The sequence below is a fragment of the Hypanus sabinus genome, chromosome 3 (assembly GCF_030144855.1).
Source record: "Hypanus sabinus isolate sHypSab1 chromosome 3, sHypSab1.hap1, whole genome shotgun sequence".
In the NCBI taxonomy this organism is placed as follows: Eukaryota; Metazoa; Chordata; class Chondrichthyes; order Myliobatiformes; family Dasyatidae; genus Hypanus; species Hypanus sabinus.
In genome coordinates this window covers 109,006,219-109,025,052 of record NC_082708.1, presented here as the reverse complement: position 1 = coordinate 109,025,052, position 18,834 = coordinate 109,006,219, and the positions used below count along the sequence as shown (strand labels likewise).

Genomic DNA, 18,834 nt, shown 5'->3' with positions numbered 1-18,834 from the left:
TTAATGGTAAGAAAATTTGCCATATGTGTGTTCAGCACAACTTGCAAAACAATTCATCTCTGCAGAACTGACCAACACATCTTCTTCACTAGTACTCTGTTCAATTACGTATTACACCTACCAATAGCAAAGACACAAAGTTAGAACTGAGGACCAATTTCCTAGGGTGGCTGGCTGTGAAATTTTTATGAGGAATAAGTGGTGGGAGGAGGAAAATGATATCCAAGGAAGGGATTGCATAAGAAATAGAGGCCAGAATAGGCCATCAGCCCATTCAAGCCTGCTCCGCCATTCAGATATCTGGCTGTGGACACATCGCTATGCAAATATCTAGTTTATTGTGTCTTAAGTATATTTAATGAAGTAGGCCCGACTTCTTCCCAGGGCAGAGTGTTCCCCAGGTTTACCACTCTCTGGTAAAAGCAGCTTCTCCCAATCTCCATGCTAAATGTATTTAGCCCCTGAATCCTGAGGCTGAAGCTCTGGATTGCTAGTGCATCTCTCAGGGAATGGGTAGACAAAGCTTACCAACCTACACTGATATGGCAGTAGGCTGCACTCTGATGGACAACCATTGGTTGCTCGTGCTTTGCTGAAGAACGGTAATGCAAAAATCCATTTGTGTCTGCTCCTGGGTGAACGTTGACATGGCACTGAATGGAGTTGCCTAACCCTCCATTAAAGCATGAGGACTTTGGATGTTTTTCACCTCTGTCTTAATGGAAGGAGAAGTCTATTCTATTGACATTATAGAGAGGCTGAAACACCTTCAAGTATGTAATCAATCATATACAAACTTAAGAACTAAGATCAGAAGCATTTAATAGGGAAAAAGATAATGGAGGACCCTCAGATTTGAACAATTTATGAGCATGTTTATACATGTAATGCACATACACATACTCCATCCTACTTTTCCAGTCCTTGGTCCTAGCTCACAGGTATTGGGGAGAAGAGAATTATGAAAGGGAAGGATTTCATACAGAAGACCTTTCACTTGGCTTCTATATAAAAGAGGAAGCTTTCAGTGGTACATGTTATTTGAGAGCATGCCAGTGTGTTATACATTTTTCTGCCTAGAAATTCATCACAGTCAGTTGCAATGAATTCATCATAAAGTATCAGCAATGCATTCTATTCTGCTTCCAAAATTCAGTTCCACTGAAATCAGTTGAACATGTTGCCTACTTTATACAGTAGTGTGTTTAGTGAAGGCCCTTAAGGTTGTTACAGCTGGAGGGTGGTAATGGCAACAAGCAAGTAAACCTATTAAACACTCCCAATGGTGTGCACCTCAAATAGCCTCTAACAAGCAAGCCCAGCTCCTGGCCTTCAAGTGTGGCTTAGCTACTAAGCCGAGTGGAACTGTGTCTACTGACAGGAGAAGGGGCAAAGGCGGGTTACTGTTGCCTTAAACCAGTCGCTTTGGGCAGATGGGGATCATCAGCCATGGTTGACAGCTCATCGAGAGGAAGAAAATCTCCAATCTCAAACCTCTGCTGCCTTGTGGCAATACCCACTCATGGGGAAGGCTTCGGGAGTGAACCCTGAGGGAAAAATCCAGAACTGGAGTACCTAAGGCAGTGCTATGTCGTGCATAACACTGACTGGCAACCCCTGTGATGCTGTTGGTATCAAACTGTATCAGTCTCTACCATTCCTTACAGTTCATCAGATGCGTGGAGATGGGAGCCTGCTACATGGGCAACAGATTGCTCTCCATTTCGTACTGCCCAGGCTTAACATAGAAACATAGAAAACATACAGCACAATACAGGCCCTTTGACCCACAAAGCTGTGCCGGACATGTCCCTACCTTTCATATCTAGACAGCTCGGATGCAACGAAAATCCATGGTTGACCCAGACCGATGGAAGTCTCATTCAGTGAAGTTCCAGACAAACACTTCTCAGTCACTTTAATCACATGTCCAGTATATATGAATATTTCGACCAGAATCTACCGTTGCTCATCTGAACCATTTTTATTAGTGGTATTATGCTTTCTGCCCCTTTGAGATATTCTCTTCATTTCACTTATTCGTAATCCATGTTGCCCCATTCATAATAAGGCACCCACCACCCCAAGGCTTTAATATCTCATCCAAAAGGCAGTGGCCAGAAAAATGTGAAAATTTAGCTGATTATCTGTAGATTTTATTTATTAATTGATTTATAGAGTACTTGCTTATCTATAACATTATTTAACGCTTGCAAGGTAGTTTGTGATTTGTTAAAGGCACAAGGGGACTTTGCATTGATTTCTAATTGTGTCCAGACTTTCGTTCTTCAAAAGGCATTCCCTTGAAATGTAGCTCATGAGGAGGAAAAAAAGCACTAAGGGTTGGCTTAGCTTTAAGCTGCAAGAGGAGGACATGAAGAAAGACTATCACATATGGACAGATAGGAGTAAGGTCTTCCAGGAGAAGTTTTGCTACATCTACTTTTGTGGAGAGAATGCCTGAAGTCCTTGTCACGAAATATGCCAGGTCCACCACAATGACCTCAGTGATATGGGAAGCTTACTTTGAGAGTGGGTGTAAAAGTAATAGTTGCCAATAACTGTTCGCTCCTAGGTTGATGTTAGAGTTAGCTTCATTGTATCCCAGCTCCCTCCAGGGTACCCCCCCCCATTCCAAGTGAGGCAAAAGGATCCCTTTTTCCCTTTCAAGAAGCAGCATATGGAGTGAATTGGTTGCTTTGGCAGTGTACCAAGCTTCTTATTGATGAAAGGTGTTTGTTGATTGCACATTGCTTGAGAGTACTTCGTGTTTGCCACCAAAAGCTAATCCTCTTTTTTAATATTTAGCTGAGATATGATCATACTTGGTATATCCGTTTGGTCGATGCATGACACTTGGGCAGGAATCATGGTGTGTCATCGAAACGGGAAACCCAGCCTTCTCTTGCAGTTAAGTTAACAATAGCCACTGGGTGAAAAGAACCTTCCTCATGAATGCAAATCTCAGGCTCCAGTGTGCAAAACATGCACGTGCAGACATTATTGATAGCCAAGGTGTTTTCTCATTCCATTGGACTATTCTGAAGGAGTCCTCATTCTGCAACTTTCACTGTGGTCTTTTCGACGAACGCTCCCAAATCATAGTTCCAAAGTACAGAGGAAAATGTGAAATATTTAATGAAACAATCCACAATGTGCTGTGAGTTGTTCAAATGAGAAACAATGGAGATGTGAAAGTAATGGGAATACGAATGAGATTGAAGGAAGCCAAGGAAACGCACATAAAGAGAGTTGGAAGGAAATTAGGAATTCAAAGTAAGTTTTGGAGCTTTCGCTGAGATTATGTTTCAGGGTGTGTTTGCCACATTGAGAGAAGCAAGGTGCTGTGGAGGGCATTTGGAGAGGATGCAAGGGATGTAGGTGGTCACCAAGGAATGAGGTTTTAAGGAAGAAAAGCTTAATTGTAAAGAATTTTCAGTGTTTGATTCCCAATGGAGCCCCAAGTAAGGATGAGCCATTTAGGCCATGCAGAAGTACACTGTGGGTCATATGTTATGTCCTTCTCCAGCATTTGAATTATGGACCATTGTAAACAACATATGCAAACTGAAAGAATTATGTGATACCACATCACCATTTAGACCAAACGTTACCAGTTTATTCAGTGGACTGTGTATGCCTTAAATGCCTAGAGAACCCTATTGCAATTTACAATCATTGGCCATTGGTCATGAATGCACCAATGATATGATTATTCTATTTGATCTGTTATGAGTCCATTTTTTTTACTGAGAGCGTCATTTTAAGCACCTGCACAAGGCGGGTGGATGACATCATTATAACAAAATGCGGACAGCTTTCTGGGACATTCAGCAGAGAAGGAACAGCAGACTGCGAGCTACCAGCAGGACAGCGAGCTGGGTGGAGATAGTTGAAGAGTTTGCTACAGCAGCAGACGAGTCTAATCCTTCTCCATGTTCAGAGAATTGTGATAATTAGTGGCACACAGTGGATATTGGATACGTGACTGTCACTTTACATTAACCATACTCGGATTTCTGGAGTATTCCTGTGGAGACTACTTTATGTTAACCCGTATATGGATTCGGGTGTGTTAGGTGGCGACCACTTGTGTTAAGGAATATTCTGTGACTGTCGCCTTGTAATATCCCTAGGTGGATTTTGGAACACTACTTAACGTCTGGAATCTGCTGTGACTACTACCTGGTTTTCCCAGCATGGATCCTCTGGAATTTTCCATGATCACCACCTTGTGTCATCTTAGTGTGGATTTACTAGTTTCTCTCCCTCACCTGCTTCTGTGGATTTCTGAAATCATCTGGATTGCCATTTCTGGGTCTGTGTTTGAGTAAGATTTGAGAAGAACTGTTCCCAACCCTGACACAGTTTGTGAGCTACAAAATGCATTAGCACTGTTAATTTTTGTTTAGAGGAGTCATTTGTTTAATTATCTGTAATTTTTGGGTAGATACTGAAAATATAGTTGTTTAACATTAAAACTGAGTCTGTGGTTCATTGTTGCTGGCACATAACAGATTGTGTGATGCATCATGAGGTGATAGAACTTTTGGCCTAATTCTTCTAAAATTCAACAATGCAGATCAGCAGGATCAGAAGGGATTGTGAAAATTCCATTTGTTCAGTCATGTGATGTGGATATCACTGGTATTCACCAATCAACACTTTATTCTCCATCCTTAATTGCCCCTTCACTGAAGAAGCAACTGCTTTGGTGGTTCTGGAGTCATAAATAGAACAAATATCAAAGCCTTTAATGGATACTTGCATACCAAAGGTGGAAGGTGGCAAATGCTGGAGGAACTCAGCAAATCAGGCAACATCTATGGAGGGAGACCAACAGTCAACATTTCGGGCCAAGACCCTTCATCAGTTTGACTGGCCATCTCCCTCCACGGATGCTGCCTGACTTACCGAGTTCCTCCAGTATTTTGTGTGTGTTATTCAATATTAACAGAATATTCAGAATCTTTGTGTCTCAGGGAACAAATAGAAACATGGTGAATGAGCAGCCAAAGATTAGAAAACTAGGATTTTCAATTTGACAATGATTCGCTATCCAGGATAACTCCCTGCAGAAGCTCTTTGCTCTGCTGATATCATTGGACACAATTTTGCATTAATATTGTTAAGAGTATTGCTGTTTACTGAGAGATTGTGTTGCAGAGTGCAACATTCCAGTAGGTTTGTGCTTTGATTCAATAAAATATGTCTGAAAGATCAAAGATATATTTAGGTTTCGTCTTGACTGAAAGCTTCCATCTGGGTCTTCTATGTACCGTATCTCCCCTATGTGTGCTGAATGGTATAAGGGCTTTCACAGTACAATAGTTCAGTGGCGCGAGTCCATTCAAGTAGGGCCTACGGATACATCTGACCACTTATCCTGCAGCATGTCTTCACAAAACTTGTGAGGCCTGCTTATTTGTAACTTATTTGTGACATAGGAGGAGTTCAAGTGACATATCAAGTCCAGCTCTGGAATCTCACCTCAGGTAGATTGCTTTTAAGTAACATTGCAATGGCTCCTCAACACAGTCTATCCTCGTTGCAATACTTACCACTGCATGAACCAAAACAGACACTGAATCAATGCTAGCTTTAAGTGCTTCTCATGGAACAAAACATTTGTGGTGTTATCTGTTTGTCTACTTTAATATTGTCAAATTAGAAGTCTTTTCTGATATTCTTTATGAGGTTAGTTACATGTATGGCTCAGCACTGACATTTTTCCATTGGGATATACTACACAGATCCTGCTGCTACTACTTCTTGACTGATAAGTGTGAAAGCATGCCAGAGGCTGGAATTTTCCTGTCAAACAATCTGAAACTCGACTATTTAAACAATGTTATATCATCCAGATTCATCATTACTTTATCTAACCCAACATTAACTCCTGGCTCAGATCTCAATTGGAACAAATGTGAATGGTACCAGAGGAATACGCAATGTGCTCCTTCAAATTTTTCATTTTCAGAGATAATTAATAGTTATTTTGCAGAAAAGACAGCCACCCAGCAGTATGTTTTAGTTTCCACATAGCTTTCCTGAATTATGACATCATGCATCTGTCATTCAGCTTACCGCAAAATTTGCACAAGCAGCAACCACATACACTAATCATTTACAGCATATTTTCCCAAACTGAAAACAAATCAGATGTTTTTGTTTCATCTATTGATTTAATTGTCATGCAATCAAATGTTCACAAGTTTGTTGTACCCATGTCTAGACGTGCTCCTGAAGAATATCCACTTTGGTATGATTCCAAGGCTATTCAGTCTTCATGGAACTGCATCTAAACACGTGGCTCTCTACTGCTCTGTTTCATTTAGAGAATCCAATTTTAAAGCAACACTGCTGATCAAGACAGCTGTGACCAGTAAAAACAGCAGCTGATTCACTAATTCCAGGAACCATTATTCTTTCATCTCAAGCACTGGTCTGAATTCCACACTTTGCAAAGCCCTGCTGGGAGAAGTATGTGATCTGCTTGAGCTGGTTGGAATGGACCTATTCCCTGAATGTCCCTGGAAAACAGGAAATATTTTGCCCCTGAAAAATGTCCTAATAACACAGTGTTGTCAGTCACAGGCCAAGGGATGTTACTGCGGTTCAGTACCCATTGAAGATTTTATTGTATGCATATTTAATAGCAAAATAAATTAAAATGTACTTACACTGTTAGGGTTCCTTATGTTTCATATCATTGTGACAATATATAAATATTTATTGTGAACTTTGGAAGGTAGAACAAAGGTTAATTGGTAGTTCTGATTAATAAAGTCAGCAAGATATCAGAATTTTTTTTACTATGTCGATAAGTTAACAAAAGAGACTCTGGGATGATGTGGAATTAAGTGTATGTTTTATTAAACATCACAATTTTATCATTGTATTGTAATTCCATTACATGGGTAAACTGTGATTTTATGTGTTTTCCAATTGTTTATGTGTTGACTCATGGGTTAAAACTCCTACTGTCTTTGATTCTCTGCCATTGCCACATCTTCTTTGATCCAAGGAAAACTTGTAAAGTTTATTTTTCTATTGCTAATTTAATTTTCAAAATGTCAACCACAAAGCTGCTGGGAAGTGGTTTTGAATGCAGTCCAAGTCAGGCTCTTGTTTCACCAAGGCTTCTTTCATGTCATTGATTAGCATTTAATTGGTGGTTCTCCTGCAATGCTCTGCCTGCAAAGAGAGGCTCATTAACTCTTTTCCTATGCTCCCCCATCAACAAAGTTTCTCTCCATCAGAGATAATAGAATAAACTCATTAGAAGATCATGACCAGATCCACCACAAGTGAATAGCTCTAAATGATGGCTAGTCATAGTCTCCATTCCTTTAAAACCTTAGAATGTGCTTCTGGATCCTGATGGTGGCAGTTCACTGGAATTCTGCTGAATATTCCCAATGCAAGCATGGAAAGTACTAAACAGAAGATCCAATTGGAACTCAGAAATCAAGTTGCCAATGTGTTCTCAAAGTGCTTTCCTGATTATTGCTGACAATCTCGGAGGTCAATCACACAAAAAAATCAACAATGTTCTTGTTAAATTTTAAAGCTGCCAAACTGATTGGGCTGCTGATACGCTTTGTTTTGTGTCCTTTTGGTGGAGTTGCAAGGAGAGTGCAGTAAGCATAGGGGCAAGCAATAAACTATGATGGATTTCTGTGCAACACATGCATTTAGAAAAGAAACCCTTTAAAACCAGCAACCAGGGGTGAAAAGGTCAAACTAACATTCATGTTCTGATTGAGGAGAGGATTGGAAGCTGGAATGTTTCTATGCATTCAGGAGAAGAAATTACATCAAAACCTCTGACCTTTTCTTGAATTAGAATCAGATTTAATATCACTAGCATATGTATGAAATTTGTTGACTTTGTGGCAGCAATACAATGCAATACATAATGATAGAGAAAAAATTAAATATATATATATAAATAAGTAGTGCAAAAATATAAATTAAGAAGTAGTGATGTCATGTTCATGGGTTCAGTGTTCATTCAGAAATCAGATGGCAGAGGAAAAGAAGCAGTTTCAGAATCTTTGAGTGTGTGCCTTCAGGCTCCTGTACCTCCTTTCTGATGGTAACCATGAGATGAGAGCACGTCCTGGAAGATGGAGGTCCTTAATGACAAATGTCACCTTTTTGAGGCATCAATCCTTGAAGATGTCTACGGAGGCTAGTGCCCAAGATGGAGCCGTCTAAGTTTACAACTCTCTGCGGCTTATTTCGATCCTGTGTAGTAGCAAACCACTCCCACCCTCCCCCCCCTCCCCATACCAGACAGTGATGCAGCCAGTTAGAATGCTCACCATGGTACAACTGTAGAAAGTTGAGTGGTGACATGGAGATATATCAAATCTTCTCAAACTCCCAATGAAATATAGCAGCTACCTTGCCTTCTTTGTAGTTGCATCAATATGTTGACCATCTACAATCAACGCCTTGATATTCCGATATAAGATCATTGACCCTATAGTGTTAGTTTTGCTGTTTTGTCATGAATACTATCTGAACTGCAGAGTATTTTGCTGCATTTACTATGGCACTGCATGACTAATCTCATTATACAACTTTGAAATGTACAGTACTTGCCTGATGGGCAGGGATCACACCAAGCCATGGAGTTTACAGGAAAGGACAGAGAGGAAGGGACAACCTCCCTCAAGAATGAGATGTAAACAGGTAGTTGAATGTTTTATTGCCCAGTCATCCAGTTGCCTAATGCTTTTACACTATTATGCAATTAAAATTAATTGTTTTTAAAGTGAAAGGCAATAATCAAGATCAAAGATCAAAGTACATTTATTATCAAAGCATATACCCCTTGAGATCCGTTTGCTTACAGGCAGCCATAATCACCATTTGTGGGTTGTTTCTCGTCCTTTGGAAATGAAACCAGACACTGAGGGAATGTGAGTTACCCTTGTGACCCCCCCCCCCATGTGAATTTCTCTGCACATAGATGGCATCATCCCCAATGCGTCACTTCGTTGGGAAAATTGTAAAGGAGCTTGGGCTAGTCTTCCATTTGGGCGACCATTCAGGATGATTTGGTCCCACGCAATTACTTGAGTTCCAAGGTAGATGATGTGATCAATGCAGGAACTCAGACTCTACCACTAGGAGGAGGGGTGCCGAAAGAGGTGTGGAGCTTGTGAAGTGGTACCTCCTCCTGCTGCTTTCTACCATGGAGTTCCTGCTGCTTTCTATCATGGAGGAGTTCCTGCTGCTTTCTACCATGGAGGAGTTCCTGCTGCTTTCTATCATGGAGGAGTTCCTGCTGCTTTCTATCATGGAGGAGTTCCTGCTGCTTTCTACCATGGAGGAGTTCCTGCTACTTTCTACCATGGAGGAGTTCCTGCTACTTTCTACCATGGAGGAGTTCCTGCTGCTTTCTATCATGGAGGAGTTCCTGCTGCTTTCTATCATGCAGGAGTTCCTGCTGCTTTCTACCATGGAGGAATTCCTGCTGCTTTCTACCATGGAGGAGTTCCTGCTACTTTCTACCATGGAGGAGTTCCTGCTGCTTTCTATCATGGAGGAGTTCCTGCTGCTTTCTATCATGGAGGAGTTCCTGCTACTTTCTACCATGGAGGAGTTCCTGCTGCTTTCTATCATGGAGGAGTTCCTGCTGCTTTCTATCATGGAGGAGTTCCTGCTGCTTTCTATCATGGAGGAGTTCCTGCTGCTTTCTACCATGGAGGAGTTCCTGCTGCTTTCTACCATGGAGGAGTTCCTGCTGCTTTCTATCATGGAGGAGTTCCTGCTGCTTTCTACCATGGAGGAATTCCTGCTGCTTTCTATCATGGAGGAGTTCCTGCTGCTTTCTATCATGGAGGAGTTCCTGCTGCTTTCTATCATGGAGGAGTTCCTGCTGCTTTCTACCATGGAGGAGTTCCTGCTGCTTTCTATCATGGAGGAGTTCCTGCTGCTTTCTATCATGGAGGAGTTCCTGCTGCTTTCTATCATGGAGGAGTTCCTGCTGCTTTCTATCATGGAGGAGTTCCTGCTGCTTTCTATCATGGAGGAGTTCCTGCTGCTTTCTACCATGGAGGAGTTCCTGCTGCTTTCTATCATGGAGGAGTTCCTGCTGCTTTCTATCATGGAGGAGTTCCTGCTGCTTTCTATCATGGAGGAGTTCCTGTTGCTTTCTACCATGGAGGAGTTCCTGCTGCTTTCTATCATGGAGGAGTTCCTGCTGCTTTCTATCATGGAGGAGTTCCTGCTACTTTCTACCATGGAGGAGTTCCTGCTGCTTTCTACCATGGAGGAGTTCCTGCTGCTTTCTATCATGGAGGAGTTCCTGCTGCTTTCTATCATGGAGGAGTTCCTGCTGCTTTCTATCATGGAGGAGTTCCTGCTGCTTTCTACCATGGAGGAGTTCCTGCTGCTTTCTATCATGGAGGAGTTCCTGCTGCTTTCTATCATGGAGGAGTTCCTGCTGCTTTCTATCATGGAGGAGTTCCTGCTGCTTTCTACCATGGAGGAGTTCCTGCTGCTTTCTACCATGGAGGAGTTCCTGCTGCTTTCTATCATGGAGGAGTTCCTGCTGCTTTCTACCATGGAGGAGTTCCTGCTGCTTTCTATCATGGAGGAGTTCCTGCTGCTTTCTATCATGGAGGAGTTCCTGCTGCTTTCTACCATGGAGGAGTTCCTGCTGCTTTCTACCATGGAGGAGTTCCTGCTGCTTTCTATCATGGAGGAGTTCCTGCTGCTTTCTACCATGGAGGAGTTCCTGCTGCTTTCTATCATGGAGGAGTTCCTGCTGCTTTCTACCATGGAGGAGTTCCTGCTGCTTTCTACCATGGAGGAGTTCCTGCTGCTTTCTACCATGGAGGAGTTCCTGCTGCTTTCTTGAATAGATTTAGGATTGCGATGAAGAGAAACTGCTTTTTCCAGAGAGAGTGAATCTGTGGAACTGTCTGCCCAGGGAAACAGTAGAGGTAAACTCATTCAGAATATTTAAGAAACAGTTGGATGGGTTTTTGCATAGTAGTGAGATTAAGGGTTACGGGAGAAAGGCAGAACTGAGTCCACAGCTGGATCAGCCATGATCTTATTGAATGATGAAGCAAGCTCGACGGGCCAGATGATCAACTCCTGCTCCTATTTCTTATTCTCACATGTAAACAGATTTTCTGCTGACTTTGGGAGATTTAATGAGGCAACTTTACAGGATGCTTAATATATTCTAAATGCCATACAGTACAATGTGCTTACCTGCTGAAATATTCAGTCCATGGGTAACACTACTGGCAGTACTAAGACCAGATGTGTCTCTATGGCCATGCATGGCATTCAGTGGTATGAGCAGTGTATGGCAAAGGCATGCCCAACTGCAAAGAAACGACCACCAAAAATTCCTACATGGACCTCTGATAAATAATATAGTCACTGACTCCTGTTTCCAAAAGAGGTAATGAAATGCCACAGGAAGCTATTTGATCACACTCTTGTGTGGACTGTGCTCTCTGAAAATCGTGGTCACTTTGACAACTACCAGCTGTAGCAAACCTCTGTCATTCTCCACAAATTCCTGCTAATCGTTGCATCGGAGAGGTTACCCTTTGCTTCCTTTCTACCTGACCAAACTATTAATATGTTATTGTAGTCCAAAACTTTCTTCCTCAGTTAATCACACAGCCAATTTTGTCTCACCTGCAAACTTCAATATTATGGACCATACAGCCAAAAATCTAAATCCTTAATGTATTTTACAAGAGGAGCAATACCTCATTTCTCCAACCTGATGACATGAACACTGTATTCTCCAACTTCCAGTAACTTGTTCCCCACACTCTTCTCCTCACCTGCCTATCACATCTCCCTGATGCCCCTCCTCCTTCCTTCTCTCCCATGATCCTCTTCTGCTATCAGATTCCCTCTTTAGCCCTTTGCTTTCTCCACTTATCAACTCCCAGCTTCTTATTTCATTCCCGTTCCCCCACCCAGCAGGCTTCACCAATCACCTTCTGGTTTGTCCTCCTCCCCGCCCCCCACCTTCTCATTCTGGCTTCTTCCCCCTTTCCTTTCCAGTATTGCTGAAGGATCTTGAGTTGAAACATCAACTGTTTATTTCCTTGGATGTTACCTGACCTGCTGCAAGCTGCCAGAATTTTGTGCGTGTTGCTTTGGATTTTACAAGAAGCAAGGGACAGAGTACTGTATCCCTTAGAGCCCCAACAGTAACAACCTTTTTATCATTAAAAACACCCATCAATCATGATCTCATGCTTCTTATCATTGCTCAATTTTACATCCAATTTACCACTGCCTTTGGGATTCTATGAGATTTTACTTCTTTGGCAAGCATTCCTTAATTTGCTAAAACTTAACAAAATTCATATACACCACATCAACTGCACTGACCTCATTAACACTTTGTGTTCCTTCCAGTGCATCATGTGATGCTAAAGCTCTAGCAAGGTTTTTGACATTTTAGTGAAATAATTTTAATTACTCCATTTATTTATAACAGGCTTTCCACTGAATTGTACTGACAGTGATAAGGAAATTACTGACACAAATTCTTTAAAGATTTAAATAATGTTTCACTTCTACACACAAAATTGAGATTACAAGGCAATAAATTTCAGAGTTCATTGTAGTATGTTTACCTTGGTCAAAAATTAGTAATCAGGGAACTTTGAAGAGTTATTTGGGAATTAAAATACCTCTACTTACTGATATCATCTGGTAAGAGCCAGGTGCAACGGGGAATATGTGTAAGGATATGTATAATATTTCTAGCCTGACAATGAATATTAAAAACAACTAATGAATTTAGTGGATTGTTTCCATGTCACTAATGACCTGCAGCCTTTATGAAAAGTGTGCTAATCAGGGTTTAGCAAAATCAAGCATGTTGGAAATAGGTCTCTATCAGCTTTGCACATTTGGACATTTCAATTTTTCCCTATTCTTCTTTACAAAACTTCTCAGATTGATGGGATCATGAGTGAGCAGCCCCTTTCAGGACAAGCCACAAACTCTCAATTGGATTGGGATCTGGACTCTGCCTTGGCCACTCCAGGATATTACCTTTTTGCTTTTAAGCCATTCCTGTGCAGCTTTGGCTTTATGCTTGGGGTCATTATCTTGCTGATAAACAAGTCTTCTCCCAAGCCACAGTTCCCTTGCCAACTGCATCAGGTTTTCCTCCAGGATTTCCCTGTATTTTGCTGTATTTATTTTACATTTCACAAGCCTCCCACAGCATGATGCAACCACCCCCATGCTCTATGGTAGGAATGGTGTGTCTTTGATGATATGCAGTGTTTGATCTGATGGCCAAAAAGCTCAATTTTGGTTTCATCAGACCTTAGAACCTTCTTCCAGCTGACTTCAGAGTCTCCCACATACCTTTTGGCAAACTCTAAGATTTTATGTGAGTTTTTTTTTCTACAGTAGCTTTCTTTTTGCCACTCTCTCATAAAGCTGTGACTGGTGAAGCACTCGGGCAACAGTTGTATGTGCAGTCTCTCCCATCTCAGCCACTGAAGCTTGTAACTCCTCCAGAGTTGTCATAGGTATCTTGGTGGCCTCCTCTCTAGTCCCTTTCTTGCATGGTCACTCAGTTTTTGAGGACAGCCTGTACTAGGTAGATTTACAGCTGTGCCATATTCTTTCCATTTCTTGATAATTAACTATTGTTCTCTAAGGGATATTCAGTGACAAGGAAATTATCTTGCTTCCATCTCCTGACTTGTGCTTTTCAATAACCTTTTCGCAGAGTCGCTTGGAATGTTCTTTTGTCTTCACAATGTAGATTTTGCCAGGAGACTGACTCACCAGCAGTTGGACCTCCCAGATACAGGTGTATTTTTACTACAGTCAATTGAAACACCTTGACTGCGTACTATTTAACTAATTATGTGACTTCTAAAACCAATTGGCTGCCCCAGTGATGATTTGGTGTGCCATATTAAAGGGAGTGAATACTTATTCAATCAATTATTTTGTACTTTATATTTGCAATTAATTTAGATCACTTTGTAGCAATCTGTTTTCACTTTGACACAAAAGAGTCTTTCTGTTGATCAGTGTACAAAAAGAGCCAAATTAAATCCACTGCGTGTCAATGATGTAAAACAATAAAACATGAAATCTTCTAGGGGGCGGGTGAATACTTTTTATAGGCATTGTATCTCTTGACATCTTGGGCCTCAAGCCTGATAAAGTTTCACTCTGTCCATCACAATGTAAATGCAAAAGAAAAAGTTTCTAATTACAAATGCCGACATTTTTTCAGCAGATGGCTCAGTCAAAAGTAAGACCTTTTCATAATAAATAAATAAGGAAATGAAATTGGTTCAGATTTCAAATGAGCATATTTAAAAGAAAAGGCTGGTTACTGATGTGTTTTGTAAGTAACCATATAGCTGAGTGCACTTAATTATTAATTAGAAATAGCTAAGTTTGGTTAATTAAACAGAACATTATTGGAAAATATGGTTCAAAACTTCCTTAGAACAGGAGATTCTACAAACTATTTAGACTTTATTTCAATCCCTTTCTTTTGCATAGAATTTATTGAGCACCCACATGTGCTCCAGCAAGCTTTCTTTGCATTCAGTCCACATATCCACCTATCCCTTTCTCCTTCATAAAAGGGGAACACTAGGTATAACGAGATGAGTAATAACAGAACATATTGTATGTGCTCACCAGACCAGACATAGTCCAGCTGATCTACAGAGCACTTCAAAAGAATTCTGTTTTAATTCAGGTTTCCCATATCTGCTGTATTTAACTTTTATATGGTTTGGTCTGAAGTCTTTCAAGTAAAATATAAAGGAAATGCACCTAGCTGGTACCTGGACATTTCCATGGACAGAACAGCATAATAATCTTAAATATCCCACATGATATTAATAAAAATGTCATTATCTTATGATTGCAGTTGATCTGAACTTGCTCAAAGAAGAGGTGAAGCTCTATAGTTGCACGCCACGTAACACATCAGTGTCTCTGCGAGAGGAACTCAAACGGACCGATGCGATCTACTGGCCTGGCTGTCTACTGGTAAAGCGCTGTGGAGGCAACTGTGCCTGCTGCTCACTTGGTTGCCAAGATTGTCAGTGTATCCCCACCAAAGTCTCTAAAAAATACCACGAGGTATAACTAATTGAATAATTATTTTCAAATAATTGTTTTCAGAGTAATGACATTGCAATAATGCAGTTCAGTAAAGTTATTTTGGACTTTATTCAAAAAATGTTGTAGATGCATAAAACATCTATTGAACTGCCCTTTGGAACAGGCCCTTTGGCCCACAGTGGTACTAGAAAGAAAATTACAAAAACCAATCTCTCCTACCTCCACAATTCCTTCCATCTTCCTCATATCCATGTGCCTATCTGAACATCTCTTAAGTCTCTAATGTATTTGTCTCTACCACCGTACCAAGTAGCGCATTCCAGGCATCCACCACTCTCTGAGTAAAAAAACTTACCCCTCACATCCCCTTTGTACCTACCCCCTCTCACCTTCAATGCGTGCCCTCTGGTATTAGACATTTCTACCCTGGGAAAAATATATTCCCTGTTTACTCTATCTGTGCCTCTCATAATCTTATAAATCTTATAAACTGCATTTCAGATCCATTCCAGCACATCAACATTGTCCTTTAAAACTCAGCAAGTTTATCATGGTCAGATCAATTAACTTTGCAGCAGATTCATAAATCGTGTAGAACAAGTAGAATAAAGATTTATTTTCCTGTTTACCTATGCACCTAACATTTTGGTATATTCAAATGACCCACTGACTTTGTGTCCTAAATATAAGTAAACAATTAAAAGTTACAAAGTGACTTTGTTGCTGACAAAGTTGCAGCTGAAACAGTTGTCTAGATAGTGCAATACATGCATTGATTGTTATAGGTAGGAATTTAAGACCAAAGGCTTTTTTAATTGTGGATCAAAGGTAGTTGGTTGTAGCAGAAAAGTTGGGAGTGTGCAGGTTGACGATGGAAGTTGCAGTGAGGGTGGTTCACTGTCCAGACATTCAGACCAAACCGACAGAGAGGAGAAATTGGCCATAAGGCAATGGGAAGAGATTAGCAAAAGACAAGCAGAAGAGAGGAATGACACATTGCTAAAGGAAAGTAGAAAAGAATTTACTGAAGTATCCTAGTTCAAGAGCTACTGGGCATTGATTTGTTAACTTCATGGTATCCCTAGCAAGAAGCTGAAGTTGACAGAAATCAATAAAGTTACAGTACAAATAGCTAGTTTCTAATGAATTGTATTTTTGAACTCCTTGCCTTACTGATTAAAATATAATGGCTGAAGTGACAAGCTTATGACATCCAAATGCAAACATCATCTGTAAAACCATAGGTGAATCATATGTATTATCTATTTTAACCAATTAAAATCTACTTACTTATGTAGTAAGAACATTGAAAAATATTGCATTTCCATTATACTCGCCACATTGTTATTTCTTATTACTTTCTTTAAATGTTAACAATTGTCTACCAGGTGAAGCAGTTTGGCTGTGCAATGCATTGCAATGCCATACTAGGTTAACTGAGTTTCCAGAAGACTACAAGAGAATGTGGCTAATGTTGTATTGATTCCAAAATCACTTTTACTTGAAAAGACTGCTTTAATGAATAACTTTGTTGGAGCTGAAGACTTAATGAGCAGATGTAGGATCTACGTTTAGATTTCTCTTCTTGTATGCCAGTACTGGAAGATATATCAGATAAAATCTAATAATGAGTGAAGTAAAATCCTTTCATCCTGCACAATGATTTCATTTAATTGCCTACAACTCTTTCAGGTTCTCCAGCTACGATACAGGAGCCCTGGGAAACCACTGCAAAAATCTCTTGCCGACGTGGGACTGGAGCACCATGATGAATGCAGCTGTGTATGCAAAGGGAAAACAGGAGGTTAAATCAGTTTGGTCTTTCAAAGCATTTACCTTACAGAGAATTAAACCTTAGAGCAATGGAGCCCTTTGTGCATATCTGTCGTAGAAATTACAGTCATCTCAGTTTTTGATTTTCCACTTCCTGACTTTTTAATGCATCTTAAAAGATCGGCTCTCTTGTCTACGAATGGAACTGCAAAATATTTATACAGGGGAAGATTTCAGCAGCCAAATGAAGTTTGAATTGCTGGGCAACAGCAAAGAAAATGGCCCTTGCATCGCTCATCTGGTTCTCTTCCTCTCTTTCATCTTTGAAAGAATAAAAATGTAATTTAGTTCTCTGTTCCAGTTCTGAATCTAGTAAAAGTTCAGAAAATGTTTTTTTCAGGAAAAGCACTTCATCTGGAGTCACTTACTGTTTACATCATTAACTTTGTGAGTTAACAATATTTCTAGCAATGTTGCTGAAAACTTCCAAGGAACTCACTTTGTTTTGTGCCACTTCACCTTCGAGTGACATTATGTTCTACGAGCAATAAACTCTTCTCCGTGCACAGTTTTAAAAAAATATTTGTCCTTTTGTGACTTCAGCTGCAATGCCCCATCACAAGTATCCCAGTGAGGAAAATGTTGGGTAAATGCAGAATTTTAATGAAATTGAGGACCTACTTTTACAGACTTTTACTCTGAGGTCATTGCCTGAAAGTGTGTACATTTTTCAAATCTTCTCATTTAGGCTAATGTGGCTTAAGCTTTTTATATCACATTGAATGTATCTATTTTGTACCAAACCTATTTAAGAATTTAGCTTTTCAGATTTTCATAATTTGCAATACTTTGCAAAAAAAGGGAAATGGGTTGATGTGATTAAAAGCACTGCCATATCATTGCACTGCTCGGGTCGGTGCTTTGTATGGAAGCTACTGTTCCAAAGATCGTACTAACTAGAACTTTGTCTCAGTTATTGACTTTATTCATAAAATGGTTGCATCTGTATTTTAGTTCCATCTCATTTTTTTTTGTCTTCATTGCAAAGGCATTAAAATGAGAAAATATATTGACTTACAGTTGATGTGTATTCACTCAGTGTCAACAGTCAATTACTAACCAAGCTGGTAAATAATGATTGTTCAAGCAGAGCAACTGGATTATTAAAATGTTCATACCAAAAAATGACCAGTTCCGTTGAATATTGGAAATAATTTTCAGCTAAAAATCCATGCTCGAAAACTCTGTAGCATTCAATTTCAACACAAAACTGCATCACCCGAATCTGTCACACATTGATATTTATTTAATTTTAAATTAAATGTTTAAATACTCATGTATATCAGCTAATGTAGCAGAAACTACAACTGTAAAAGTTACGAATATTTCTATATGTTATTCTTGATTCTTGGCCACAAAATAATCAATTAACTGCATATTTATTCTGTATATAGTGCTGTAATGACCTTGATATTCATCCGAAACACGAAACCCAATCTCTCGTAGGAAAAATGTGTGAAAGAGTAATCATGCTTTCTTCAGACAAAGGAAGAGATAGATATTAGATTTCATTTGGAATATCAAATCCTTGTAAAAATCTATTCAAGGAGTTTATTAAAATAACTCAAATTGATAAACTTGTTTTGCAGTGTATCTTTAAAATACATACCTAAGAATGTTTGTGGAGCATTGAACTACAGTTCCTAGATATAAAACACAAACACAAGAAGATCTATAGATACCGGAAATCCAAGACACCTCTCAAAAAATGCTGGAGGAATTCAGCAGGTCAGGCAGCATCTATGGAAAAAAGTAAACAGTCGATGTTTCAGGCTGAGACCCTTCCTTCTGTCCTAGATATAGAAGTTCTGATACCAAAATCAGTCCAAAGGTTCAAAAATCTTTGAATAGGTCTAGAAATCTATTATGGTTGTTTGATTT

The 18,834-nt window shown here is 39.9% G+C and overlaps 1 protein-coding gene across 1 annotated transcript in view; it reads left to right on the top strand.

The window, feature by feature from the left end:
* Positions 1-18,534, top strand: part of pdgfc (platelet derived growth factor c) — a 273,557-nt gene extending 255,023 nt beyond the window's left edge. Inside the window, exons 5-6 of the mRNA XM_059964928.1 lie at positions 14,924-15,138; positions 16,813-18,534. Coding sequence (XP_059820911.1) covers positions 14,924-15,138; positions 16,813-16,929 — 332 coding nt within the window. The 3' untranslated portion in view covers positions 16,930-18,534. The remainder of the gene's footprint in view (positions 1-14,923; positions 15,139-16,812) is intronic.
* The last annotated feature ends 300 nt before the right edge of the window (positions 18,535-18,834 follow it).